General features: G+C 42.9%; 2 protein-coding genes across 3 annotated transcripts; one reads left to right on the top strand and one right to left on the bottom strand.

Moving 5' to 3' along the window:
* Positions 1-458: 458 nt before the first annotated feature.
* Positions 459-1,803, top strand: lg20h14orf119 (linkage group 20 C14orf119 homolog). Of its 2 annotated transcripts, none has more exons than XM_017420904.3 (3): positions 459-1,307; positions 1,393-1,569; positions 1,691-1,803. In XM_017420904.3, exons 1-2 carry the CDS (start codon positions 885-887, stop codon positions 1,564-1,566), a joined length of 597 nt encoding a protein of 198 aa, XP_017276393.1. In that variant the 5' UTR covers positions 459-884; the 3' UTR covers positions 1,567-1,569; positions 1,691-1,803. The 2 variants fall into 2 exon arrangements, with proteins under 2 accessions (XP_017276393.1, XP_017276392.1); XM_017420903.3 differs by having other exon boundaries at positions 1,393-1,575.
* Positions 1,801-18,992, bottom strand: si:ch211-14a17.10 (putative leucine-rich repeat-containing protein DDB_G0290503). Its single transcript, XM_017420901.2, has 43 exons — positions 18,841-18,992; positions 18,685-18,758; positions 18,556-18,600; positions 17,451-17,475; positions 17,287-17,355; positions 17,121-17,210; positions 16,969-17,037; positions 16,799-16,891; positions 16,507-16,593; positions 16,275-16,370; positions 14,942-15,007; positions 14,758-14,847; positions 14,597-14,683; positions 14,187-14,276; positions 12,944-13,033; positions 12,801-12,863; positions 12,662-12,724; positions 12,507-12,569; positions 12,357-12,425; positions 12,172-12,255; positions 10,715-10,801; positions 10,214-10,294; positions 8,905-8,973; positions 8,688-8,774; positions 8,401-8,490; positions 8,208-8,297; positions 7,991-8,053; positions 7,843-7,905; positions 7,698-7,766; positions 7,000-7,083; positions 6,791-6,877; positions 6,604-6,687; positions 6,427-6,495; positions 6,242-6,331; positions 6,060-6,149; positions 5,875-5,964; positions 5,676-5,765; positions 5,509-5,589; positions 5,322-5,384; positions 4,284-4,343; positions 4,050-4,196; positions 3,868-3,915; positions 1,801-2,557 (listed from the first exon to the last, which is right to left on the bottom strand). Exons 1-43 carry the CDS (start codon positions 18,929-18,931, stop codon positions 2,004-2,006), a joined length of 3,840 nt encoding a protein of 1,279 aa, XP_017276390.1. The 5' UTR covers positions 18,932-18,992; the 3' UTR covers positions 1,801-2,003.
* Positions 18,993-22,442: the final 3,450 nt, after the last annotated feature.

Here is a 22,442-nt window from a genome sequence, read left to right as displayed (position 1 = left end):
TTTAATGACTGGACTGTGTAAACATGAGTGAATATCTAATATAAAATTCCTGTTAGGCGAAACTGGCATTTTAGATATCTACACTGTAAAAATACACTAGTTGTAATTTTCATTTCACCTGTTTGATGTTAAAATAGCATCTCATCAAATTCTATTAACTAAATACATTGTTGACAGTCATTACTCTAATTACTGATGTCTAAACTTGCTTTTCATGCGTAAATTGAAGATTCCAAACATTATTAAGTAGTTTTTTATAGTTAAAACTGCATTATATTTATGGAATCGTTGTTTTAATTTGGAGGTTTTATTTAATTTACCTTTCTGGACAGCTGAAATGTTCATAGAAGGACGTTTGCTTTAAAGACGTCGTGCAACTAATATATGATAAATCGGCTTGCTAAACAGCAGAGCCTTCCTTTAGCCTACGTCATAATCGACGAGTTCAAAATTATGGAAACATTTAAAGTCCTTAACGCAAGAAATATATTTAACTCGTAACTATATTTATATGTATATATGTTGAACTCAAAATATAGTTTCAATATCTATTTTAGGTTCAATAACAACCCTTGCGTAAAGTCGGCGCAAGCTTGACTCTTTTGTTTTATTGACTGCGTCCACTTCCGGTTTGATGTTTGTTAGCTAGACTAGCAGGGCTGCCGCTAAGTAGCGCTGCGTTCTAAATATGCGCACAACATTGTTCCAGTTCGTCGAAAACTGGTATTTGTAGCCATATATGTTTGTCAAGTGTAGTTGTATGTATGGACGGGTTTAAGGTCGGAGTCGTGCGGCTGTCTGGCTTAAGCTAGCTGTCGTTGTAAACAACAAGATAATTCTCTGGCGGCAGCAAACTTTTGGAGGCTGGAACAAAGTTTCCAGGGATGTCGTGGTTCAGTCAGGTCAGCCAAGGCTCATGCCAGCAGCAGCAACAGCAGCCCGCCGGACTGACAGCTGCAAACATCCTGGGCAACACCTTCAGCCCCGGCAGTCAAGCTGCGGGGTTGGTGACCCAGGACGGCGGCGGTGGCGGCGGGGCTGGTTTCTCTTCTCCGAACCCGCTGAACTTCCCGTCGGTTCCTCACCGTGGCACGGCCACCCCGCTCAGCCTCGAGAACCTGTCCTGCGCGGGTCAGCTCGGGGAGCCCGAGCCCATCTCCTACGTGACCCTGCAGGAGCAGCGGTGCGTCCTGAACTGGTTCCAGAACTGGACCTCAGCTCAGAAGGAGCGCTTCCTGCACGACCTGCTGGGGAAAGCTGTGCCGGGCAAAGTGTGCACCCTCCTGGAGTCGCTCAGCTCTCTCCAGGTACCACCCGTCCTTCCCTTCTGGTAGGTCGGAACCCCGGCTTGCCTCTCAACCTGCTGCGTTTCCTTCTCTGTTGTGCTGACAGGTTAAAGACAAGCTCCCCAACATCTTCGAGTGCCAGCTTCGCCTGTGGACCCAGTGGTTCGAGTCGTGGGGAGAAGAGGAGAGGAATCATTTTCTGCACATGCTGGAGGAGCAGGACCCTGTGTTTGTGGCCCACTTCTACAGGGGTGTAGCTGGCACGGCAGGGAGAGACTGAAGGGTTTGTGTAAGCTTAGATCAAATCACTAGTTGTCATTTAAGATGCTTTTTTATTTCCTTTTCATACAGAATCTTCCCCAAAGTCCACACCATTTACTATTGTTTTATGTTTTGCTTTCCAGAAACGTTTCTCTCTCATCGAGAAAAAAAAAAATCCCACTGACTTTTTTTTTCTTAATAGTATTTAACACACCTGGAAGACATGTTTGAAAATAAAAGACAATAAACTCACTGAGTTGCCGTATTTGTTTATTGCTCTGAATCAGTAATCATAAAAAAGAAGTAGCATGAAACAAACTCATTTAGTTTGTGGAATAATCAGACACACGTTTTTACAAATATGATCAAATCGAACAGACTTATTGGGGATAGGCACCAGCTCCCCACGACCCGGAATGGAGAAGCAGGTAAAGAAAATGGATGGATGGAACAGACTTATTTTATCCAGTCAGTTGATCCCGGTGGGACCAAAACCATTGGAAGTGGATTATCAGCGCCCTCGACACAGTAATGAACAAAAGGATAGATTTTGTTTGTAAACGCCTGACCTGTAAACGTGTACATGTGCGATCTGGCACCGGCGTTGTAAAAGGAAATCTGCCCCTTCGTGTAGTCCAGCAGGATGCCGACTGTGAGCGGCTGGATCTCAGCTGAAATGACGACGGATTTCTGATCCAGAGCTCTCAGGTTTCCCTGTCTGTTCAGAACTATGGTCCAGAAACCCGTCGTCGGCTTGAACGACAACGACCCCTTCCTTCGAGCGGCTTCGCTGGCCATCCCGATGTGGTAACAGCTCATTTCAGCGACGGACACCTCCCAGTAGTGCCTGCCTCTCGAGAAGCCCGTCGAACCCAGGACGGCGAGAATGACGTCAAACCTCCCGGGGTTGTCCTGGACCTCCGACGCGCGGTCAGTGGTGGACACCTCGGTTCCGTCTGCAGACAAAGCTATTCTCGGATGGGCAGTGTTTGGATCCAGGGTTATCTTTGCTGTGAGCAGAGACGTGTAGATTAGAGTCATCAGATTTACCATGAAGTGATATAAACATAAAAGGATCGTTCAGGGATATTCCCATCCAAATTGTTTACATTTATGCATGAAGGTTGGGCTGACTGTGTGAACTCATATTATTATATTGTGTGAATAGATTCCCACAATTTCAGAGTCAGAATGAGCTAAATATGCCTTAGTTTTTTACGAGCATGAATTTGAAATACATTGATCAGTTTAACTGTTGACATACAGTGTGACTGCTCCCCTAATTGACCAGAAAATAAACAATTTTCAACAAACTTACGGCAAATCGCTGAAAAAGCAGGAAGTAGACATGCACCTCTATTAAATAAAATGCTTGATTTTAAGGCACTGAAAATATGGCATTCTAGAAACACACAGCGGTCTAAGCAAATCAAGGTTGTGGATATTTGAAGACATTCACAACCAGAAGCATCGTTCCCTATTTTTAAACATTAAGGTGCGACTTAATACTCTCTGACTTATTTTACTTATTTTCTACAAATACGGTAAGAACTGAAATAACATCTAGACATCCTTCCATCTTCTATTGCCTGCTTCTCCTTTCTGGGTCGCGGGGTAGCTGGTGTCTACCTCCAGCAGTCACTGTGGAAGAGACGGGGGACGCCCTGGACAAGTCGCAAGTCCATCGCAGGGACACATCGAGACGAACGAGAATCATTCCCGCTCTCACTCACACTGCGGGACAATTTGGAGTTACCAATGAACTTAATATGCTTGATTTTGGTCTAAAATTTATTTTTATTTTTGTTGATTCATACAGGTTGCTGCAGTGTGTTTAAATAGGCTTTTAAAAAAAAAAAAATTAGTTTCAGTTTGACAAAGAGTCATGTCTGTGACTGCAGACAGCAGGAATGTTCCCTACGCTTGTTGACGTTCTCCAACAAACAATCACAACATTGGTTCAGTCATATCTAAACTCTACAATAAAGAAAACCCAACCAGAGGATCTAAAATTGTACTGGTCATAAAGCCAGACATTAATAAAAACATTTGTTGTAGCTTTAGGTGAAGATAAAAGTATTATCCTGTATTTATATCAGATATATTAAGGTGGTTGTTCTAGTTAACAAGGACTTATCACAAGAGGATGGTTAATAAATCATTTCATCTGTTTTTTCCAAGTTGATTTTGTGGTTCTATACAAGTTCTTTTTAGGAAAAGAGAAAAATGTGTCAGACCTCCGATTAAAAATCGTGTCATGTTTCCAGGTTGGAAAGGCTCCTGGTTAAGATTTGACTTGCTTAGTGTGTGTGTTACTCACTGGTCTGGATAGTAATGTCTTCCACTTCATTTAGTTTCCGGAGAGCACCTGAGGGAAGAAAAGGCGAAGCATATTTATGGAGAGACGTCTGTCAAGGAAAAGATTCTCTAAACAAGTGAACTTGTGTTTGTTGTCAAACGTCATATTGTTTGTCTGAGCACGCTCGTGGGGGTTAAACATACTGTCGTGGTCCTCCTGCAGTTTGGCTTTCTCTCGAGCCTGCTCGTCAAAGTCGGCCTGCAGTTCTTTCAAGGCGGCCTCCTTCGCCTGCAGCAGCTGATAGAGATTGTCTGCCAGCTCCTGGCTCTGCTGCAGCTCCCTCTGTATGCCTGTTAGAGAAGAAGAAAAAAAAAAGCTACGTCGAATGACCGTGGCTCTTAAAGACAGCAATAACCAGGCGATTCTGAAGCTCTCACCTTCGCACTGAGTGTTCGTGGTGCAGCACAAATTCAGCTCCTCCACTTGTTGTTTTAAGTCTGACGGAAGGAGAAGGGTCGAATGTTAAAACGCCGGCTCACACGAGAAAGAAAAGAGGTTTTTTTGTGCAAATGGCATCTGTGTGCTCGATTTTGGAAATTGAAGGCGGGAAATGAGTTGCAGCCTAATTAGAGCCGGTCGCTGAGGCTGCTGTCGTCCCGTTTTGCCTTTCTGAGTGGCTCAAGACGTGCCAGGTAAGTCTCGTAACGTACACCCCACCGCCCACTTTATTAGGCATGCCTGTTCCAACGCTCATTAACGCAGATGGCCAATCAGCCAATCACGTGGCAGCGACTCGATGCATTTAGGCAAACAAAAAAACAAAAACAAAAACTGGGCAGCAGAACGGGGAAGAAAGGGGATTTAAGTGACTTTGAATTTGGCTGGTCTGAGCATTTCAGACACTACTGATCTACTGGGATTTTTTTTTTAAACAAACAACCATTTGTAGGGTTTACAGAGAATGGTCCAAAAAAAAAAAAAAGATAATATCCAGAAACAGCATCTCTGAATGTACAACATGTCCGAATTTAAAAAGACCACATGGGGTCCCGCTCTCGCCAGCTTCCTGAAATATTGCCCTTTGCATTTTTGGTTCAACTAGTTTTCGTTTAGACTGAACTGAACCACTCAGCTTTTTGGCTTCCTCTGCTTTTTAAACTAAATTACCACTGAAAGAATCCCCGAGTGCCACCAATGGTACTTGTAACATAGTTTTAGGACCTAAACTCTTTGATTCTCAGTATGTTTCGTCTGCCTTTACAGTACTGGCAGTAGTCTTCCACAGAGTGTGTTCTCTATGTACATTAGCTCAATGGATTAATTAGTGTTAATATGGTTGAAGCTACAGATCAAACATCTGCTCAGACAGTTACTCTCTGTACTGTAAATCCCTGAGAAATAGGCTAAACATGACCATTTTTATAACCTTTTTAAAGGATTATCCTCACTGATAATTGACACGTTTCAGCCTGTACCTGCATTGGTGCTCACAAGTTTCTTGTTCTCTCTCTCTTGGGTTTTCACTTGTTTTTCCAGGTCTGAAAAAAAAACACAAAGTAAAAACAATCAGGAGCCTAAACTCCATTAAAAAAAAACAAAAAAAAAAACCATCATTAACTTCCTTCAGGTTGTTGGATAACTGCACACAACAAGACGACCCACCTGCGATACTCTTTCTGGCAGCCTTGGACTCCTGTTTCTGAGCACTTTTCAGCTGAGCCCTCAGTTCGGCGATCTCCATTACTGGAAGGCACAGAAAAGCAGCTGGAATGTCACTTCACGCCAAACGACAACAGGCTGTGACGCGCGAGTGGAAAACTGGCTCATACTCAGTTGAAAATTCTTTGCATCCGACTGCTTGAGCAGAATTTCATTGTCTTGCAGCTGATTCTTTGTCATGTCGAGTCTCTCTTGAAGCTCTGAAGGTGGTTCAAAGACCAGTGCCGTGCGTAGTTATTAAATCGGAATCGTCAAAATGGATGAGTTCATATCATGTTGATGTTGTATATTTGTTATTTTCTCATTTACCCGCGAGGTTCTCGGCATGTGTCTCCTTGAGGTCTGATAATTCCTCCTCCAGTGGTTGGATTTTCCTGTGGAGCTCCATAATCTGAGCCGCTACGGACAAATCGACAATTCCAAACTACTTGTTTCTGTCGCGTCTGTGGGAATTCGGGGATTTTGAATCAATAAAACAAGAGCAGAATACTTACACAGATTAGTGATCCTCATACCACTCGAATCGATCACGAGGGTTTTTACTCTTATCTGATTTCTGATGTGCTCCAGTTCACTTTCCAGGTCTTCAAAGAAAGAAAGAAAAAAGATGTTTGTGTTTTCAAAATGTGTATGAAAGTATTTCATTTGTTCAAGCTAGTATCCCACCACAGCCCACCATTAATTCTCTCGGCTTGTGCCTCCAGTTGACGTTCTTTCTGCTTTTTAAGTTGGGCTATTTCATCTTGACGAGCCAAAATCTGAAACGCTGAACAAAAACAAAAGGATAAATAAATACAAAAGTGATAACTCTCTCCCTCTATGTATGTATGTATGTGTGTAAATATGTTTAAAAAGACCTACTCAGTTTTGTGCTTTCATTGTCTTTGTCATTAATTCCATCAATCAGGCTACTCAGGTGATCTTGGAGCCCTGCAGGTCAAAACACAAAGCACTATCTGTTTCTCTTTGTTCAGTCTGGATTGTAAACAGCGTAAGTGAGTTAATGCAGCGTGCGGTAAAGATACGTTTGCCACTCACCTCTAATCCTGGCATAATCTGTGTCATTAGTTGCCGTATTTGCCTGTTTCTCGATCTCAACTTGTATAGCAATAATCTGCAGAACTGAAAGAGTTAAAACCACTCTTAGTGCGCTTTACGGCTTTGTTAGGCACAAACCTCAGTGGACTGGATGGTTTCAGTGCGCTGCTGACGAAGCCAAACTCACATCTTTGAGCCTGGGCGCTTCGCTCTTTCAGCTCTTTCGTCTTCCTGTCCAGTTCCGCTTTCTTTTCGTCCACGGCTCTTTGAAGCTCTTTAAAGCACATAACATCGGTCAGCTCGTTTGCACATTTCTGCTGGTGTAAAAACCGGTGTATTTTCCGTCCCTAAAGCAGCGACAATGGGGCTTGGATTGACCGCCGAGGACGTTCTCACCTTCCACCTTGGATTTGGACACAGAGTTTGCCAGCTGCCTGTTCAGTTCTTCCAGCTGCACGGTTAGCGTGGAGATCTGAAGAGCTGTAAAAGGAGCAAACAAACAGGAGTTTAGGGAGTTTTTCCTCATCCTTCAGGGGACATGTTTAAGTGGGGCTCTGTGGAAAAGTCAGGAACAAATAAAATTTTACCTGTTGTGGATAGCTCTTAGAATGACCTCACTTTAAAGACACGGTTTAACTCTGATAGGACTGACGAGCCAACGGCTGGTCTAAACACAGCTAAGACCGAACTGGATTGCTGCCACCTTAAAACAGCTCTTGCTCCTTAAACTGCCATCAGCTTTGAATCAAATGGTCATTTACAAGGAATTCTGTTGTTGTCTGAAAGTGCAAACAGCGGCGGCAACTAGCGGCGACTGCGGCAAAAACGTCATAATATTTCTAGCTGTATAATGTGAAATTAACGTGCAGATGGACTGCTGTGATTTTTGAAGGCTGGAGTTGTTTGAAGACGGCAGCAAGACTTTGATCTTGGCTGAATTCAGATGAACAATTCGTTCATCAATCCTGTTGGAATTCAACTCGATTCCTCTCAACCGAGGTAGTTCAAAGAGCAATCCAAAACAGGCGAGACACGAATCGCTAAAAAAAACAACCAACATCACACATAACATAAACCAAAGCTCCACCACTCACTGAGGGAAGTCATGGTGTCGGACTTGGACTTCAGCTCGTCGATCCTGGATTCCAAGTTGTTCTCCAGGTCTACAAAAAAATACATCAATGACAAGTCAAAATGCAACGCTCGCCGTCTGAAGCATGTCGGCACGCATCAGGTCACCTTTAACCTTCTGTTCATTCTCAGAACACCGTCCCTCTGTCTGGTTCGAACTGCTCTGCAGAGCTACAACACACACACACACAAAACCCCTGTTACACATACAGATTAAACTGAACCCCTAACCCTGACACGTTGTGACTGAAGTTACCTTTGATCACAGTCTGATAATGTTGGTTCTCCTCCGCTTTAATCCGCAGTTCTTCTCTCAGCTCTAGAACAAGGTAAGAAGGATGCAAATCAACAAAGAAACAGGATTACTGTTGTTTTCAGAACGATATAAGAGGAAGGCGGGTGGAATAATAGCACGAAACAATCTGGAGGATGAAAAAGAAACCCCTCAGCCTCAGCGTGATGCAGCTACTCACTAAATATTGCAGCAGATGTTGTTTCATCCTTTGTCTGCTGTTCTTTTCTCAGTTTTCTGAGTTTGCTCTGGAGCTCAGTGATGGTCAAAACTGACAAAGCAAAGCAAAAATGCTGATCCCCCCAAAAAACAAAAATAAACGCACAAGTTGATTAACTCTAATTGAATTTTTTTTGTTTGTTCGTTTTACTTACACAGATGAGCATTTGCCTGGTTCTTTTTAGTCAGCTCGCTGATGTGCTGACTGAGCTCCCTGTCCCTGGCTGTGAGCTCGGCGGTCAGCTCTGATGACAATGGAGGAGGAGGTCGTGAATCACAGGAGTATCAAAATATAAACCTAAACCTTTGTGTGAGTGTGTTTCTCCATTTCTGAGCTTACTACGCCCACTAACTAACTGGACCAAGTTTCCATCTTTCAGACTTCATTTTTTTCAGTAATTTGTTCCGTCTGAGAGCCATCAGTGGGATTCGGGATGCTTACGTGTGACCGCTGCGGGGTCTAACATCTCGTTCGACAGCAGTGCCTGCAGATGCTCCACCTGGCTCCATAGCGTCACGATTTTCAGCACTGAAACCCAACAGGGAACAACCCGTTTGACTGCGAGGTGAATCAAGTCTTCGGGTCTTGTTACAGAAACGTAACTGTTGTTATTTTTTTGTTTAGTTTTGTGGTTAAATTGTGGTTCTTTCACACTCACTCTGCTTCGTGTTGTCTTGACCTTGGTCACTTATTTCATTGATCAGATCGTTTATTGTCTTCTGCAGTTCTGGGGAAAAAAAAAGAGATTCGTTATAAAACAGAGTACATGTACAGTGGGTTGCACAAGTATTCAATCCTCTTGGTATTCTTTCCATTTTGTTGCCTCACATCTAGGAGTTTAAATGTATTTTTAATTTGATTATATAATGTTTTTACCTCTTTGAAGCCCCAACCATTACCTTCGGAAGCCACATAATTCGTTAAATAGGATCCACCTGTGAGCGATCTAAGTGTCAGATGATCTCAGTTCTGACAGCTCCCCGGATCAACCTGTACAACACTTCTAACCACCGAGCAAAGAAAAGACCAAGGAGCTCTCCACACAGGTCAGAAACAAAGATGTGGAGAAGTACAGATCAGGGTTGGGTTCGAAAAAAAAACAACCCAGAAACCTGAACATCTTTTGATGCTGCATTAAATCCATTATTAGGAAATGGAACGATGACCACAGCAAAGTTAAAAAAAGGGTCCAAAGTCACCAAAAGTCACGGAGCAGGTAAGGATGTTAAAGACAACCCCGATGGAGCTACAGCGGATCTGTCCGTAAGAGCACTATGAGCTGCACAGAGCTGGGCTTCATGGAGGAGTGGACAGAAAAAAAGCAGAAAAAAATAGCTGACCTGTCGGGAATTTCTCCTCCAAACCTATGGAAGACAGTGCTGTGGTCAGATGAGATCAGGAGCACCATCCCTTCAGTGAAGCACGGTGGTGGCAGCAACATACTGCTGGAATGTTTTACATAAGCAGGGACCGGGAAACCGAAGAAAAGTTACACTAAATACACAATCTAGAGAAATTCCTGAGGGAAACCTGTTTGAAACAAATAATCTAAAGTCAAGGAGAAAGGGACAAATGTCCTGGGAATGGTCCAGACTTCTGTCCAGCTGAGAATCTCAGGTTTGATTTAATGATTGCTGGACACAAGCAGCATCCATCTAACCTGAAGGAGCTGCAGCAGTTTGGTCAGGAAGAACGGACAAAAAGTCCAGGTTAGATGGACCAAAATCCTGGAGACATATCAGGAGAGACTTTCTGCTGGAGTGATGCAAAAGGTGGCTCCATAAAGTATTACCTCCGTAGAATTATTACTTATAATCAAGCTAAAAAATTCAGGTTTTGAGTCAACAAAACAGAAGAATTATCAAGGAGGGGTGAATACATTTGCAAGCAGCTGTATTTCATTTGGGATGTGATTCTTCCAGGAACTGAGCTGAACTGGTCCGTTCTTCATGGGCAGCTTTAAATACCTGTTCTGTTGTCGGCCGAGCTGTGGGAAGACTTGATCTGCAGTTCCCAGATGTCGTTCTGCAGCTTGACGATTTGTAAAACTGGAACAAACACGTAGGAAACATGAGACTACCGTCTTTTTATTCAGCACATATATAACTCTATATATAACTAACAAAGTGGCTGCTGATTGTGCGTATTGTTACACATCAGTTTGCTTGAGAACAAGCTGATAAATTGTTGTTAGAGGTTTAAAGTCTTCCTTACTACAGAGATGTGTGTACTTTCTTGTTCCAAGTAAACATTCAAAAAAGGCAATGCAATAAAAAAAATATTAACTTTAATTGATTTTCTATTTTTATTGATATCTTTAAATCGTGCTGGAAAACAGTTCATACATTCATATTAAAAACCCAGTCTGGGATTTTTTCATAGCACATCATGATTGCTCGACTGATGATAAATTTACACCCATTCAGTTGATTTGGACTGAAATGATGAGCCAAACAATCCCAACTCACTTAACTGTGGGTTTTTAACCAGTCCCTGCACGTCTGCAGTTTTGGAGTTCAGCTCCCCTTGTTTCTCCTGCAGTTGTGCTCTTAGATCTGAGGAGAGAAGGGTTAAAAAATAAAAGTTTGAACTCTGCTGGAAATGGTTTCGACACAGTTTCCATTTGAAAAATTCCACACTTTTCCAAAAATCAAATTTAGTGATTTTTCAGTCGCTTTTTGGGGTCATATTTTATGCTTAAATACAAACATTTTCTGTCTGTTCACACAGAATTTTCAGATGGTGATCAGGGTTTTATTTTCTGCTGCATTCGAAAACAAAAAAAAAGGTCCAGCGGTCCTTGAAGAAATGCATATCGCCCGCCGCCTTCCATGCCAGAGATTTAGAGTGAGATCCATTTATGTTGAGAAATGACAGAGTTGTAGCTGTTTTTAAAAAAAATGTTATTTTTGATCTCATGCAATGTCACACAATGTCACGCTCTGGTTATGTGTTGTGAATGACTCTCAGCTACTACCATGTCAAATTTTAGCTTAGTATCTGCAAAATTGACTGAGTTACAGCATTTTCTGTGAGGGCTGATGTTGATTAGCTGTGGCGGCCATCTTGAATTGGAGTGACTCCAAAAATTAATTAATTGGAGAGGCATATCCAATGATTTCTTTTTGACAGTTTCATTAAAATCTGTCCAGAGTTTCATTAAATATTCTGCTAACAGACAAAAGAGGGTTGACAGCAACAGTTAATGCTGGAGTTTTAAGGTAAGATTTTTTGCAATGAGTAAAACTTAGAGTATGTATGTGTTGGGGGTCAATTTAAGCTACGGCTGCAGCAAATTTGAGCTAAATATCTGTAAAACTGACAAAATCATAGCCATTTCTGTGTTTTACAAGGACGGTTAGCTGGGGCGGTCATCTTAAATATGATTGGCTCCAAAAGTTAATCAGCTGTAGATGTACATCCAATGACTACTTCCTGGGCGTTTTATTACAATTCATCCAGTGGTTCATGAGATATTTTGCTAACAGACAGACACACAAACCCAGTCATGGGAAAAAAAAACCCCATTATCCACCGCTTTTCAGCAGCAAGTGGTAAAAACAACAAATTATGGTATATATCAATATATTCTTTGAACACTTCGGTCTTAATCACAGGCTTCAAACTGAGGCGGGAGCCCCATAAATGTGACATAAACACGAGTATTTCAAAGTCTCCTTTTTGGTGAAAACAAAAAGAGATAATTTCAGCTTTTTTGCCAATTTGTCCTACGACACGTAAAGCAGCAGCTGACTGTCAGTAAATGGATCTGTGCTTGTTATTCCTGCAAAAGGATTAAAGGACTCCGAGCGGACAGTGACCCTGGGGCCTTGGAGGAGGGTCGTGCTCTCGGCGCGCTTCTAGTTTATCGTTTAATTTTAAGGAGAGCAAATCACTCCTTCAACTCTGACCGACTGATACTCACTTGAAATCACTTCTGCGTCCACTGAGGCGGAGATCTGCTCCTCCAAAGCCCTTAGTTCGGCGTGCAGGCTGATCACTTTCAGGACTGACACAAACAGAATAAAAGGGAAATACCACCACCTGAATAATCTGATGGGGAAACTCCAGGGAGGTTTTCTTTACTGTGAACAAACATCTATAACTCACTGAGTGCCGCTTTGGAGTCTTCAGTTCTGCCCAGACCGGAGAGCTTTTGGTCCAACTCTTTTTGCAGGTCTGCTCAAAACCAAGCGCATGTTTTCAAAGAAGCTACGTGAACGGGAGGGTTTTCAAGCTGAAGTCGGAGGAGCAGCTCACCTGTGTGTCTTTCCCCGAGTCCAGAGTACTTGTCGAGTGTTTGCCGCAGTTTCTCCTTCAGCTCTGCAGTTAGGAGAAGAAAAAAAAACAAGTGGGAATCGATCTGATTTCATCTAAAAATGAGTAAAGAGTAAACCTTACCGACAAAAACTCACGTTTCAGTTCAGCTTGAGCTGTGGCGTAGTCGCGCTTATACGTTTGGAGCAGAGCCAAAACATCTGTTGGAAGAACAAATATTAGACAGGGAAGCCATTTGTTTCTGTGGACCAGAGAGTTAGCAGAGACGCCCCTCACCCTGGTGTTGGCCCGTCGGCGCCTGCTCTCTCAGCTCCTCCATTATGCTGATGATTTTCAGAACTGCTCGAAGGAAAAGACGAAATGTCATCGTGTTGTTCTGACGTTTGGATGAAATCGGTCACCCGCCGACCCGTACTCACTCAGCTGTGCGACGGCGTAGTCTGCTTCCTCCAGCTGTAGCTGCAGAAAGGCCTCCCGCTTCTTCTGTGCCTCCAGATCTTCTGTTATTACTTAAACAAAGAAACAAAAAATAACCCTAGCATGTTAATAACTTTCAGCAGCCAAAGACTTGCGGATTGTGACGTCATAGTCTCAGTAAAGGTGCTCGATGCATAGTATGAAATCAAACACTGCACTATATCAAATGGTGCAGTTTGAAAGAGTTTCCTCCAGCAGTTTACAGATATACTGAAATGCGGGTCCACATGCCTCACAAGGAGGAGCTCAAGGATCTGGGAGTCTTGTTCTCAGTGATGGTAGGGTGGAGCAGGAGGTGGATCGAAGGATCGGGGCCTCGTCCGCAGTAATGAGAGCGGTGCTTCGGTCGGTCGTGGTGCAGAAAGAGTTGAGTCGAAATGCAAAATTCTGGATTTACTGCTCCATTTACGTTCCGACCCTCACCTGTGGTCATGAGGTTTGGATCATGACAGAAAAAACGAGATCCTGGACACAAGCAGCTGAAATGAGCTTCATTCGTAGGGCGGCCGGGCTCAGCCTTAAAGATAAGATGAGGAGCTCGGAGTAGAGCTGCTGCTCCTCATCGAAAGGAGCCAGCTGAGGTGGTTCAGGCAGCTGATTAGGATGTCTCCTGGACGCCTCCCTTTGGAGGTTTTTGAGCATGTCCCACTGGTAAGAGACCTTGGGGCAGATCCAGAACTCCCTGGAGGGATTATGTCCCCTCTCTAGGCTGGGAACACCTTGGGATCCCCCAGGAGGAGCTGGAGAGTCACTGAGGAGAGGGAGGTCTGGGTTTCCCTCCTGGACCTGTTGCCTCCGCGACCCGACCCCAGATAAGTGGCAGAAGATGGATGGATGCATGGTCGGGTCCACACTCAATGTAAACAAACCACTGGGTTGAATTTGCCAAAAGACCATGTTGAAGCTTAAGTGAAATAATTAACCTACATTATGTTGGCCTTAGTCTGTGGAAGGTGAACAAATTGGCCGAATAGATTACCGTTTCACCTGTTTCCAGTCACTTTAGCCATTTCAGTAGGTAAACAAACACGTGGTATTTGGCAGCTGTACACAAATTTGAAATTTAAGGACACAATACCCATCAATATCAGAAAGATATACAGATTTTGTTACTTTGTGAATCTTAGTTTTGTCCATTTCGTGACTTTGCAAGGAGCACCTTTAGAGAGGAGTGTGTTGGTTCACCTGTAAACGTGGACTCCGGTCTCTCTTTAAGATCTGAAATCAGCTTTTCTAAAAGCTCCACCTCGCCCTGCAGCTTCAGAATTATTCTCGCTGAAAAGAAAACAAACAGAAGAGATCATCAAACCATTCAAAAGACTGAAGTAAAGTGAAGAAATTAAAGCTCTGGCAGTCCTTGAAGGGATGCATATCACCCGCTGTTTTAAACTACGATCATCTTCTGTTGAAAGTGACGTTATGTGTGATCATTTTAGCTCAATTATTGTAAAATCATCTGAATTGCAGCCATTTTTGCGTTGGCTAATGTCAGCCAACTGCGGCGGCCATTTTGAATCAGTTGCAGACGTACAGCCAGTGATCACTTCCTGAGAGTTTCAATTTGAAAAACCAAAAAGGCCGAGGTGCCCACTTACTGAGATTTTTGTCGTTCTCCTGCTCGCTCAGCAGCCGAATTGCTCTCTTCAGTTGCTCCCCCTTCTGCCTCCACTGCCTCTGGGCGTCTGAAATAAAGGAGGGAAACGTGTGACGGGCGACAGACCGGGACCTCGCGGCCCGCTCCAAGTCTGGGACTTACCAGCTATTCTGGACCTGATTTCCCCCCTCTCGAGCTTGACCCTCTGCTCCAGCACTGCAACCTTACTGCGCACAGAAATCAGCTCCAGCACTGAAAGACCAACAGACAGTGGGAATCGAGGAGACGCGTCACAACGCGCCTTTAACAGAGCTGACGGTAAAAGAAACGCTGGGTGGTGACTGACCCACTGAGAGCGAGTCCTGTTCTACTCGCAGCTCGCTGACCTTCCCGTCGAGTTGTTCTTGCAGAGCTGATGAGAATTAACGGAGAGAGGATTAGGAATCGAGTTGTGTATTGTTAGGACCTTAATGGGATAGTTCAGACATTTTGAAGTGGGGCTCTGTGGGAAGGTTACGAACATTATAATCTTACCTGCTCTAGATAGTGACTGAATGTACCGAAACTTGGCGCCATTTGTGGAAACAATGGAAACGCTATGAACAACGTTGGCCCTGTGTTGTTGCTGTTTTTTAAACTTATGGGGATTTTCCTGAGACTTCAGGAAGAGAGGCGCAGTGGAAGAAATGCTCTGGATGCCGCGATTGTTGTGGGGAGTAGGACAGCTGTTACAGTGCCTTCAGCTGGGGGACAGACGGCATAAACGTTGCGTTTGCTCTTTATGCTTGCATCTGGCCACACCCACGACCAATGAGTGAACAGGAGCTAAGCTTGCGCCGCCCACGAAGCAGGGCCGGCCCGGCTGGCCCTACTCCGAAGCAGGGACCAAAAAAGCAGGGACCAGCCTCGAAAAAATGCCGGTGGAAACGTGTGCAAAGCGAGCCCAGTAGAGTGGAGCCGGGACCTTTAGAGCTGGTGGAAAAGGGGCATAGATCACTCATTCACCACATCATGGTTGGTTACTATATAGCAGACTAAATAGGGGACAGGGAACATCTCAGTATTCTTGCGTTTTGAATGCAGCGATGCTTTAAAAACATTTTTTTTTTAAATCCTTTGTTTAACCAGGCAAGTCCTATGTAGATCACAGATCTCTTTTTAAGGGAGGCCTGGGCCTGAAGGCAGCTTAACATGCATGTTTTTAGACTTTGGGAGGAAACCGGAGCGCCTGGAGAAAACCCACACAAACACGAGGAGAACCCAGGTCCAACCCAGGGCTTGAACGCAGAACCTTCTTGCTGTGAGGCGACAGTGCTATCCACTGATCCATCGTGCTGCCTAATTACACACCACGCGGTCTGATGTCGCATAACTACTAACATACTGAAAACAGCATTACTCTGCTGGTTTCGCCGTACCATAACATATTATTACTGAGATAAAAAGTCCCTGTCCAGTCAGTGTTCCTTAATATCATTTCGGAAAGTTGAATCGCACTTAAAGAGCAGGTAAAATATTGTTTTATCATAACCACCTTCACACAGAACCCCACTGCAAAAGATCTGATCGGATTAAAGTAGAAAGGCTACACAGATTTTACTTTACATGAATTTGTCAACGTAAGGTGAGTTAAATTTATCACTCAGGTAAGTCTAAATCAAAGTGGCAGCAGAGTTTACCCAGAATCCTAGTGCTGAGCTGAAGAGAGGTTTCGTTGGTCAGCTCTGTGTGACGTAAATCCAAGATCTGGTTCTGCAGGGAGATTATCTGTAGAACTGAACAGACAGACTACATTTAGCCCTCGTTACAGACAGGCTACGCATAAATCACAAAAGACAGTTCCTTCTGCAAAGTTCTCCTGCAAGGTTCTTTGGAAAAAAAAACAAACAAAAAAAAGGGGAAGACACTCACTGAGAGTTAAGGTCGCGGGGTTTCTATCAATTTTCTGCTTTATAGCGCTCAGTTCGTTTGTCTTTTCGTCCAGTTCTTTCTGCAGATCTGTGCGGCGTGAGTTTAGAAAAGAGAAATCCTTTTTTAACTACAAAATTCTTGAGCTTGGGGGGGACACATTCTTTAAGAATAACGTACAAATGGAAATATTCATTTAAAAGTATTTCATTCATGGGAAGTTACTGTAAGTGTAGCAGGTCCAGATGTCAAACAACGGAGGAAAGACAAACAGCAGTCCAATAAAACTACTCACTCGATAGCATCGTAGAGGTTTTATTTAAAGCAGCAGCTTTAATCTTATTCTGTAAAGTATTCATGTCTCTGGTGAGGGTCATGATCTTCAGGACTGAAAAAAAACCCAACACATTTATATTAAATAAAGCAATATGAAAGTAGTTTTCAGTTTGTTTGAGAGAACCCTACTGTGCAGCGTTTCGCTGTCAATCACATCCAGCAGGTTGTTCATCTTTGTCTGCAGCTGGGTTTGAGATGCTGTCAAGAAATCACACAGAGGTTTGCTCACGGCAAGCATCTCCATGAGATCCAAACGTGCAAAATAGAGGTCAGGGTCTTACAGACGGCGACGGACGGCAGGGCCGAGGTGCAAGTGTTAAGATTCAGACTGAGCTGCTGGATTTCCTGTCTCAACCTGAAGGCCTCGGCATCTGTGAGCAAACGGGCACGTTAGACAACCACAGCAGGGCAGACGGTCATTACATGTCCTGAGGAACGCTTCCACACCGAGCTGGTCTTTATCCTGAGTCGTTTCCAGAAGCTGCACATTCAGAGATGTCAGCTCTTCTTTCATGCCTGCCAAAGGAAAGACGGATATCTGTCAGATTGTAATAATAACAGACCTATTGATATATGAACAGTTCTGTGCCTTAGTATGAAGAACCACCTACCAGAACAAAGCCGGATGCTGTATTTCTGTAAAGAATGAAACGTAAAGGTTGAATTTAAACTAGTATTTTGAGTCTTTTTAAGTTGATAAAAGACCGCAAGACAAACACTTTAAAAGAGGGGTGTCCAAAGTTTGTCCCGCGGGCCATTTGTGGCCATCACAGTGATTTTGTGCGGCCCGAGTGACTGCAGTTTAAGCATGGTGTCATTTTGGCCCACGGGCTTAAGAGGCTGAAGCAGCTGGACACCATATATAAATGTTATGGTAACTATCATAAAATGTGACTAAATATAGCAAGTGTTTTCAAAGAACAACACTGCTGTTGATTTCAACATCAACAGAGGGAAACTGGACTTTGTTAATGGAATATAGAACCGGGCATAATTTAATTACAGTTCGATCAACTTTACTAGAGTCCCTTTAGACCAGGAGTGTCCAATCCTGATCCTTGAGGGCCACTATCTTGCATGTTTTCCTTGTTTCTCTGCTCCAACACATCTGATTCAGTGGTTAAATCACCTCTTCATGTTCTGCAGAAGCCTGTTAATCACCCATTGATTCAAATCAGGTGTGTTGGAGCAGAGAAACAAGTAAAACATGCAGGATGGTGGCCCTCAAGGACCAGGATTGGAGACCACTGCTTTAGACCTTCTATGAAACAGTTTTAACAACTGCAAAAGGGTGCCTTCGACCACGTCCTGTGGGTCCAGATTCTTTTAAGAATTCTCTCAGGTGGGCCAACAAAATTTTCACTTCAAGGGTCTACAGCCAGGCCATACAACAACAGGTTAAAAAAAGTAACTCATACCTTGGTTTTATTTTTGAGAATAGACTAAACTGTACTTTCCAAGCACAAGGAAACAATAGACCCAACAAATCAAAGGAATTGAACGCTTTTCTTTAAAAAAAAAAACAGTTAATATTTGCGTGGCTTTTTACATTTCAAATCTACAATTTTGAATTCTCTTTCCACCAGAATTTGCATGCTTTGTCTCTTCACGAAGACATTTATGTATAAATTCAACTTCCTGCAGCCCTGTGAGTGTTTGCAACTTGAAAAAAGTTTAGACACGACTGCTTTACTGTGAAAAGAGTTTATCACATACCATTATGCTGACATTGTCCAGACTGGTTGCATTCAGTATGGGTATCTAAGATAAATAACATTAAAAAAGTCATTTTTCACACTTGAGCACTTTTTATGTCATTCCATTGTTGCGCTCTTGAAGACTCACCGGGATCTTTGAAAGGATGTCGTCCACCTCTGGGTCTCCTGTTTTACTGACCAGGTCGCCCACGGCACGCTGGACTAAACAAGGAAGGCAGCAAAACCCCAGTTAATCTCAGATTTTAGTTCGGCTGTCATTTACAGCTGGGTGCTGGCTACTTACCGTGCCTGCTGTCAGATGCATGAAGGAGGCAGATGAGCAGAAGAGGAACGCGAACAAAGTGAGAGAGTCGGGCCATTGCTCTGTCTGACATCAAACCTTCCTCTTCTATCAGCAACAGCAGCAGCAGCGGCGCTCTTTATATTGACACTGAACGACCCAGGGCTCACTTCCAAGAAAAGGAGGAGCAAACAGATGACTAAACATGCAGAAAGGCTAAAAGTTAAAAGGACTCATGGGGGAGACCATTTGGTATGAAGGTTGCCATCTAACTGGAGCTGGGCGTCTCAATCTGTTTTTTTTTTAGTGGGGGGGCACAGCACAAAAACAGCTCTTCTGAAAGGGCTGAATGGTTTGAAGAGGGTCTGCAGAGCCTGGAGAGGTATAAAAATGTGGGCCACTTGGGTCCACTTGGGATGGGTTGGCATGTGGCAATAACCAGAATAAACCACCACTATATATGTTTTTATCGATATCTTACTGTAGCAATACTGTACTACCTGCTATTCTGAAGGGTCAGTATGATTAACCCCTGTCACCGGAAGGCAAAGCCAATTGATGTTTATGTACATTTGTGTTTGTTCCCAAAATATCTCATGAACCACTGGACAGATTTTATTGAAACTGTCAGGAAGTAATCATTGGACGCACCTTGACAACTCATTACCTTTTAATGTCAGCCTGATTTAATATGGGCGCCACAGCCAACTGACTTTTAAAAGAATAACAGAAATAGCTCTAACTCAGTCAATTTTTACAGACATTCACTTAACATTTGGCATAATAGTAGCTGAGACAGATCCCCAACCCATATTTTGAGCACTCGCAGATTGCATGAGATCTTTCTTTGAAATTATGCCTTTAACCATCTGGAGTTGGCTCTGTCTGCCCGTTAGCAAAGAATCCCATAAAAGAAGCTACAATTGTATCAATATTAAGCTAAAATTTGGTGTGGCTGTAGCTGAAAGTCATTTACAATACATACTTTAAGGAAGAAAGGAAGAAATTTTAGGACATAACAAACTGACATTTTTAGGCACCAAGAATATGTTTATTGTTGACTTGAAAATGACTAAAAGAGCCTGAACTTGCACAGTACAAAGGTCAGAAAAAAACAGTCAACATTTGCTGTGCTGCTGTCAGAATGAGTTCTGCTCTGGTTGCATCACTTGTGTTCTTGTGTGCGAACATCTTGTAAGGCTCAGGAGTCCATTCATAACAACAGAATTTCTGATCTTTCCTCGCTTTTGGGGATTTTTCCTGTTGCTGAGTTTATGCCGCCAACCAAAACGCAGCATTTGGGATTCCTCAGACTGTTGAAAAGCAGCAACAATGCGCATATTGGTTAAAGATCAAAAGTCATTTAGTTTGAAGGTTTACTAAAATAATCCAAACTTTATCTGGTTTTAAAATGAGTTAAACCTAATCTCAGTTGAACAAGACGAACATCAGATGAGTTTCAACCAGCTAAACAAGTTGCACTTTGATATTTTCCTAATTATTTGGTCAACATCACCTGTTAGAAGAAAGCAGGGATGTAGGCAGTTTGCTGCTCTGGGGTATCCAGGCACAGCGAAGAAAAAGCAAAAGCAAAATGCTGCAAGTACCAAAAACACCAGCAGGTAAGAAATGCTACAAACTTAAGCCACAGAAAGGAAATGCACCAAACCACCAGGAGGTTGGATTCAGCTGTCTGACCCCATGTCTCCCTCTTCCTAAACGCTGTGTTTTGCTTAGGGACCATCAACAAATTACCCAACCAATGACACTTGCAAAACAAAAATGAAATAACCTCCATGTCATGTGAACGTCTGACCAAAAGTTAATGTTGAATTGTTTCACTGGACTGGACTAATAAGACGCACCGCCTGCATCTTAGTTCGACAGCTTATAAAGTTTCTGAAAATACAACTGCAGCCACAAACAGGAATAAGCGGATGTAGAAAATGGTGGAGGAATTGAACAGGGTTTGGTTGGAAGGGTTACGAGGATAAAAAAGACTCAAAGTTTCCTTGAACAATTTAAAAGGCTTTTGGAACAATGTCCTTTTGAACTGATGGGACCAAGGAGGCCGTTGTGCACATCGTTAACTTAGCATAAACTAAAGGGCATGGAAAGGGTCAGCACGGGGGTGGAGGGTTGATGGTTTGGGCTTGTTTAGCAACCAGAGGACTCGATGACCTGCGTCGACCGTGAGCTCCTCTGTATGGCACAGCGTCCTGTCCAGCAGATGAAGCTTGGACCAAACTGAGTCTTTCTGTCCAATTCTGTCCACAAACATCAACAGACCGAAGCAACGTTTTAAAGCAAAATAAGACACAATTCCTTAAACCTAAGGTGACCCAAAAAGGTCACACAGAAGAATTTCGCTTGAATTTCTTATTGCGATCGGTCTTATGGTTTCATAATCCACTGACTCACAGGGCGGACTTTGTTTCTCCCATCTGCTTCCTCGGTCAAATTTTTTTTTCAGATTTTTCTATGAAAAAGACGGCGTATTATGTTGTGCTAAGGCTCCGTGTTCCACTGCACGTTGTAAGTGTCAAATAAGTGAAATTAATATCACAAATAACCACAAAAATATCAGATGAAATCACAGTAAATTAGACTCCAAATTACTGACCCTTCACAGACAACAACATGTTTCCTTAAAATTAAATGGGATCGGGAGTTTTCCATCAGCCCCAGATCTGATCTGTAGAACATTCACAGAGACATGTCATACAACTAAAACCGTATAAAGTCTTTACAGAACATGTGGAGACCTGCTCACAGTGCACTAAGGGCAACACAGATAGATATTTCACATTTACTTTGGATCTATACACCTGTTGACACATGTAGGTGGATGATTCCATAAAACCTCTCAGCTATCCCGACCTGCATATTAGGAGACCTCACGCCAAGAAATTGCCTATTAATAGCCTTTAACTAGCGACAAAAAGCCTATCTTGCTGAACTGGAAGTATAAAAAAAACATTCCAGCATACTGTCCTTTTGAGGCAACATGGGAACCATTTTTAAACTATTAAACTATTTCAATAAACTGGATTACACCATGCACAGTCCCTCACATATATAACACATATCACATTTAAATAAACTTCATGCACATATTATTGCTTTTTTTGTGCACCTCTACATAAACATTAACTTTATGTTATTAGGGATATATCCATGTAAATATTGTCCTATTATTTTTCTTTCTTGTTCAGTCTTCACAATGTATCGTAATTCACTATAAAACCATTGTGTGCAACAAAAATAGCAAATAAAAAATATAAAAACAGTTAAGGCTGTTTGTTCAGCAGATGAAGCTTGGACCAAACTGAGTTATTCTGTCCAATTCTGTCCACAAACATCAACGAACTGAAGCAACGTTTTAAAGCAAAATAAGTCAAAATTCCTTGAAACTAAAGCGACCCGAAAAGGACTTTCACTTCTTATTGCGATAGGTCTTATGGTTTCATCATCCCCTGACTCACAGGGTGGACTTTGTGTCTCATATCTGCTTCCTCATTCAAACCGTCCCAGATTTGTTTTTGTAAAAAAAGATGGCGTAACATGTTGTGTTCAGTGTCCATTTTCCTCAAATGAAGACCTGA

The sequence above is a fragment of the Kryptolebias marmoratus genome, linkage group LG20 (genome assembly GCF_001649575.2).
Source record: "Kryptolebias marmoratus isolate JLee-2015 linkage group LG20, ASM164957v2, whole genome shotgun sequence".
Classification (NCBI taxonomy): Eukaryota; Metazoa; Chordata; class Actinopteri; order Cyprinodontiformes; family Rivulidae; genus Kryptolebias; species Kryptolebias marmoratus.
This window is presented reverse-complemented; position numbering and strand designations above follow the sequence as displayed.

What these genes read in the sequence shown, in the direction of transcription:
- lg20h14orf119 (XM_017420904.3), top strand. Translation starts at nt 885, where the DNA reads ATGTCGTGGTTCAGTCAGGTCAGCCAAGGCTCATGCCAGCAGCAGCAA. An exon ending in AGTCGCTCAGCTCTCTCCAG is followed by an intron (nt 1,308 to 1,392) that starts GTACCACCCGTC and finishes TTGTGCTGACAG; the next exon opens with GTTAAAGACAAGCTCCCCAA.
- si:ch211-14a17.10 (XM_017420901.2), bottom strand. Translation starts at nt 18,931, where the DNA reads ATGTCAGACAGAGCAATGGCCCGACTCTCTCACTTTGTTCGCGTTCCT. An exon ending in CAGCATCCGGCTTTGTTCTG is followed by an intron (nt 17,356 to 17,450) that starts GTAGGTGGTTCT and finishes TTCCTTTGGCAG; the next exon opens with GCATGAAAGAAGAGCTGACA. An exon ending in TGACAGCGAAACGCTGCACA is followed by an intron (nt 16,892 to 16,968) that starts GTAGGGTTCTCT and finishes GTTTTTTTTCAG; the next exon opens with TCCTGAAGATCATGACCCTC.